Source organism: Geospiza fortis, unplaced genomic scaffold (genome assembly GCF_000277835.1).
Source record: "Geospiza fortis unplaced genomic scaffold, GeoFor_1.0 scaffold636, whole genome shotgun sequence".
Taxonomy (NCBI): domain Eukaryota; kingdom Metazoa; phylum Chordata; class Aves; order Passeriformes; family Thraupidae; genus Geospiza; species Geospiza fortis.
In genome coordinates, this window is record NW_005054435.1 from 368,980 (window position 1) to 375,024 (window position 6,045).

Sequence of the window (6,045 nt, forward strand, 5' to 3'; positions counted from 1 at the left end):
GGTTCGAATCCGGCCCCGCCCCCACCCGGCCCCGCCCCTTCCCGCGCGTGCGGCCCCGCTGAGGGGGGCGCGCGCCGCCTCAGGCGACACCAGCGGCCTTCCCTCCGGCAATCGCCATTCCCTGGGCCCCTTGCCCGTGAAAATCGGGCGGCAGCCTGCGGGGCTCCATGGCTGCCTGGCGGCAAAGAAGGGTTTTTTTCCTCCATGTTAAACGGGCCGGCCCCTCCCGGTGCCGTTGCGTCTGTGGGCGGTGCTGAGGGGAGCGCGGAGCGGGGGCGGAGCGAGTAAGGAGCTCTGCCGCGGGAATGCTGCGCGAAGTTGCGTTTCGGCGTTTGCCAAGGTGTATTCGACCTTACGAGCCTAAAAATGGTACTTTCCAGTTATGAATTGAACAAATCCTTAATTTATTATTTATTGATGGCTTTCATGGTGTAAGTCATGCAATAGCTGTTTCAAATAAAAAATACTCTTCTGCAAGCACTCTGAAGAAGCAGGTGGGGTGAACGTGGGAAAGCAGGACAAACAATTTTTCTTTCAATCCATAATAATTCCAGAAATAATTTTTAAAAAGGGTTAAGAAGCATTTGGGTTGTTGGGCTGCCTTGGTGAAGGGAATTTGCTGCTTGGTCGAACAACTTCAGTCCTGTTACTACAGGGAGACCAAGGAAGATGTTGCAGCCAGCAGTGGCCATCACCTGGAGGGAGCTGTGGCAGAGGTTAACAGGTAAGAGAGACTGAGCAAAACAGGGAAATGTTGAAATATGTTAATAATATGAGGAGGGTAAGTTGTGGTCTGCTGGGATAGTAACAAGGTGGCCAGCTAATTAGACTATAAAATCAATTATAGGCAAAAATGAAAACTAATGGGTTTGCTGGGCACAGCATAGCTGCAAATGAAATTATTCCCTAAATGTGATTTTTCCAAAGCATCATCTGAGGCATACTTGTGTTAGATACCCATATTGCCCTTGAAAGAAACAAAATGAACAGTCTTAAAATGAAGTTGCATTCAAAACAGAAATAGTCATACTGAGGATAAAAACCATGTGGTCATTGCACAGCACAGTGGGCCAAATGCTAAGAGAGTAAATTGATGGTGTGATTGCTTGTTTTATTGTAATAAAACACGTTTTCACAAAAGCTTAGGCTTTCTCTTGGCTCCAGTGAATATATAATATATATATAATATATATTATAATATATAATATATAATATATCATTTAATTTAACCACGGGAAACTTATTCTGGATCTTGTTCACTAGTGATTGTGTTATACATAAGTCTTCTGAATAAAATATTTTCTGAGTAAAAGTGGTATATTTCCAAGGTTGTAATAATGGAAGCATTTTTTCAACCTTGGAAATATACTAAAAGCCTGACTTTTAGAACTTGGATTGCTGTGAATATCAGCTGTTTTGGTTAAAATCTTATGTACTACAGTGCTTTTATTTATCTATCCCAAAATGGTTACAGCCCTCTGGTTTTTTTTTCTACACTTGGCTTCTTGTCCATTTTGCTTTTGGAGAGCTGCTCATTTTTGTGATAAATAGAATAACTTGAAAGCATGAGACCAGGCAAGAATAGTAGAGCTTTTGGTTAATATTTAAGATATTTCTGCTCTATCTGTTTTACTGTTGAAATCAGACAGAAGAAAGGAATCCAGGTGTTTCTTGTTTAGCAAGTTGATGTCCCTGTGTTTCAGTTTGGATGGTTGGCACACACACAGGTGCATATGCTTATCAGCAACAGACTTAATTGCTTCTTCATTACTGCTGGCATTTGAGTTTTGGGTCACTTTTCTCTCTCTGGTGCTGTGCCATGATTAGCACCAGGTTCTGCCCTGGTGTGCTCCCTTCTCCAACACCTTTGTGTTTTGTGCAATTTGCACAACCTTTGGAAATTTGTTGTTTCTTCTGTGGTGTAAGTAAGCTGCAGCTGCCATGTGACCTGGCCCAGCCAGGTGTGTTGGGGACGTGCACACGAGTCCTTCTTTGTGCTCCTGACCGTGCTCCATAGACAGTGCCTGCAGTTTGTGCTTAGGGAATGTCCAGCAGGAGGAGGGATCTGCAGCCCTGCCAGAGATGCTGCTGAGGGTGAGGGGCTCATTTGGGCCAGGCTGCTTCCTGACCTGCTCCAAGGGACTCTCACAAACCAGGAGGACAGGCTAAGTTGTACTCCTGGCACACCAGGAATTGGCTATCCTTGCTTTAATTATCTCATGATGAAACCTTCATTTTCATAAGGAATGTGAAATCCCAGTTGGATTTAATTTAGGTCTCTTATAACTCCTCAGTTGCTGTTCAGTTTCTCAATTACAGCTTGATGTTGCAACACGTTTTTTTTGATTCTCGTTCTGTGAAAGGAAATGTTCTGTGTTTAGCTTGGCTTTTCTGCAACATTCAGTGATTGTTTCCCCATGGCAATTGTCACTGAACCATGGGGAATCCAAATCATTGGTAGGCCTTCTTTTTTTTTTTTTTAAGGCAAGCCAGGTCACATTCCCATAGTTATCCAGCTCACTAGGAGACATAATCCATTGTGGAGTTCATTCCCATTACTTATTTATCTTGTAACCTTCAGGAGGATGTGTACAGGTCTCTTCTCTCCAGAATAGCAAAACAGCTTATGAAATGAAAGTGTCAACAGTCTTTGTAGCACTAAAGTTTGCAGGGTAAGTACAGGTGCCTCCTATCAGCTGTGAAAATAAAATCTCTTTTCAAGTTGGCTGATCTATTTTTACAACATAAAACATGGAATATTATTACAAATATCAATGCTGTGCCCTTCACAAAAGGTAATGAGAATAGTGCAACAGTGAAAGATTGTCTTGAACTTTAAGTATTCATGAAAAGAAATGGATATTAAAATGAGTCAGTATGAGCCAATAATCTGCACTGTAACTTTTAATGTGATGAGTAGACTTTCCAAAGGGACTTCCTTTGGTTTTGAATGCCATGTGGCAATTTTTACAGTAAATTTTATGATTGTATTTTGAAATTAGAATAGGTCAGGTAAGCACTTATTTCTTTTATAAAATGAGAGAGCTTTGATGTTTCTTTACTTAAGCCAGTGTTAGAACTCCATTTAGCTTGAAAGTAGCTGTGTCCAGATTGTGGCTGCCTTGTACAGTGAAATCAGTTCTTGCTGATTTTGAGACTTTGGAAATCTCCTTTTGTAGAACATAAAGTGATATCTTTTTCCAGTTTTGGGGAAGGTCTTCCTTCGAAGACCTGACATTTTTCTAAAGGAAAAAGAGTTAATTTTTGTGACGGTTTTACCTCTAAACGACCAGGAGATGGCAGCAGGCACACGCGTTATCTGCACCCCTGCAGTTTTGGCTGGAAGTACAATGAGTTGGTTTCACTGTTAGGTGCTTCACTACTTTTACACCTTTTTCTAGCTTTAACATCATTATTCCAGAATCAGGGGGATACTTAACGCCCAGTTTTCGTGTTTATCTTTGGTTGCTGTTGCATTAAAGACAATTTAACAGTGAAATTATTATCTTTAAACATTTCATGTGAGGATAGGAATCCTGTTTCAGAATTGGGAAGAACAGGACTTTATTCAACTTTTTTGTGCCTTGAGAACTTCTTAGTGCTGGATGATGTCCTGTTACAATGGTAACAGGTATGTGAAATCCACTGAATCCTGCTCTTTACAACTTTATCCTCTTCATTACTTAATCCCAAGTAATGAAGGCTGATAGTTTGAAAGGTGAATGTTAATCCAGTTCAGTTTAGCTCCTGTCACATCTAAAGTTTTCATATTAATAAATCAGTGAAAAACTAGGGAGTTCTCAGGTAGCTTAGATTTACTAAGCCACTATTACTGGAAATTTAGCTTTAAATTCAAAATGAGCCTTCTTAAGTACCTTGGAACATTGATTTATCATTCATAGGTTTATCAACAGAGACTTTTGGTGGGTCATCAGAAACTGAGGAGGAAAGGATCCAAAGATTGGTAGCATAGTAAATAAATATGCCTTGGTAGTACCATAGGGAATTTTGGTAGGATTCTGTTGTGTGGTTGCAACATGTTAGATGGGAATTGTTGCTTTGTGATTGCTTTCTAATCGTGTCAGTCCTGATGTATAACCTTGATGGGCTTGTTCAGTTGATTGTGCAGCAAGGAATACAGTGCAGCTTACATAATGCCTGAGACTTTTGATGACTGAAGAAGGAAATACATTGTGAAAAGCATGTCATTGGCATTAGAAATATTTGAGGCAAAAATAGGAATATTTCCTTTATTTCCACTTGAAAATTAGGAGTCTTTATGCATTTTTTCTACAGTTAGATCTCCAGGCAGGTTAGGAGTCCTGTTGGCAGAATGATGATCAGTACTGAGAACAGGCATAAAAATACTCAAAATCTTCTCCAAAGTATTGGACAGAAAATGGCAAAGAATGACTTTCTAAGGATATTTATTCCTATGTGATAGGAGGTATTCTTCAATGAAGTTAATTTATTTCAAGAAAATCATCCTTTTCCATATGTTTTGAGAAATTTACATATACCATTAAAAAAAAAGAAAGAACAAATTGTCACCAATGAGTCATAATAATGAAATGATGTAAAACTTTTTATGAAGCACACAGGCCACATGGGCTGGGACTGTACCCTGAGCAGTTCCTCTCCACCCCATACCTGCCCCTCTCAGTGCACGCTGCTTCCTTGGGAAGGCTCATCCCATAAGATGGAGACAAATGCCTGACTCCTAAACTTTGCATGTGCCTTAATCAGAGCTCATCTGCTCTGCTGGTTCACAAACAAACATGAACAGTCCAGAAGTAACATGAACTGTTAGAAATTTCTTTATCTGGAAATCGGAGCAATATCTGATTGCTAGCACTGATGGCTTAACACCCACTAAAGAAGCTGTCTTTGCACAAGAACAGCATTGAGGTAAGTGTGGGAAGTATCAGGTACAAACCAAAGCTTGTACAATTCCGTATCACATGTGAAGAAAGGATTTGCTGGTACAATTTGAACAAATGCACTTGGTTTTCTAAGTCATGAGCCCAGAAGGACATCTAATTCACTGCTTGCTGTTAGTCAATACCAACAGATTTTTTAGGAGAAAAAGTAGAGAAGGGTATAACAACATTTGAAAGTCCAATTTCAAAATTCAAATTCAAAGCAGTTACGTGTGCCTCGTGCACAGTGGATGGTCTCATCCAAACCTCATGATGTGATGTTGCTAGGAGTGTAAAAGTGGATAGCAGATGGCTTGGTAATGTGAGTAGCACTTTGATGTTAATTGTTCCTTACAGTCTTCTTTCCTTGAAATCTGATTTGAGTGAAAAGATGGCATTATTGCTCAAGGTAAGCTACTCCTTGGTTGTAATCTGGCAGTCAGTGGAAGGTAGACCATGGGTAGATTCTTACCTGAAGGGTCAGGTCACTCTGGCTACTGAGGAAATTCCCTTGTGGTAGGTGGGAGTCAGCACTCTCCTTTTCCATCCTTGCTTACCTGGAACTTTGTATGAACTTGGCCTAATCAGTTGGATGTAGATTTCAAATTTCCACAAATGGATTTAATGGTCCTGCCAAGCTCATGTACATTGAGTTTCTGCAGCTTCTGCAGTGGAGATGTGCACTGACATCCTTTTATTTTCACTAACAGAGTCTCTACTGGTTTTGGGTTTTTTTGTTGAGGTTTGACAGTGATGACAGAGCCCACACTCATTTAACACTATGATATGAGAATAGTCATCTAACACTGAGAAAATTGAGGTTCAGTAACATTTACAACCTGAGGAAATCCAAAGCCTCATCTCCCATGCCCAGGGAAGTGTTGTCATCACCAGGCTTTAAGCTGGTTTGGTTGGGCAGCATTCCTTATCCCCTGTGTTGAAACTGTGCCACAGAACAGAAGGGAGTTGAAAATCCATTTGGAGACAGCAGGGAAGAGGAAGACATTGAGCTTTAATGGTCAAACCTGGCAAAGGGAGCACAGAACCACAGTCCAGCTGTCAAATTACTTTGTGTTTCTTTTACTTTATTTTCCATATATTTTTACTTTGTATGAGATTTTCAGTA

The 6,045-nt window shown here is 40.5% G+C and overlaps 1 protein-coding gene across 1 annotated transcript in view; it reads right to left on the bottom strand.

Annotated features, from left to right (window-relative positions):
• Window positions 1–351, bottom strand: part of MAD2L1 (mitotic arrest deficient 2 like 1) — a 2,641-nt gene extending 2,290 nt beyond the window's left edge. Inside the window, exon 1 of the mRNA XM_031061993.1 lies at window positions 103–351. Within this exon, the coding sequence (XP_030917853.1) occupies window positions 103–169 (67 nt within the window). The 5' untranslated portion in view covers window positions 170–351. The remainder of the gene's footprint in view (window positions 1–102) is intronic.
• Window positions 352–6,045: the final 5,694 nt, after the last annotated feature.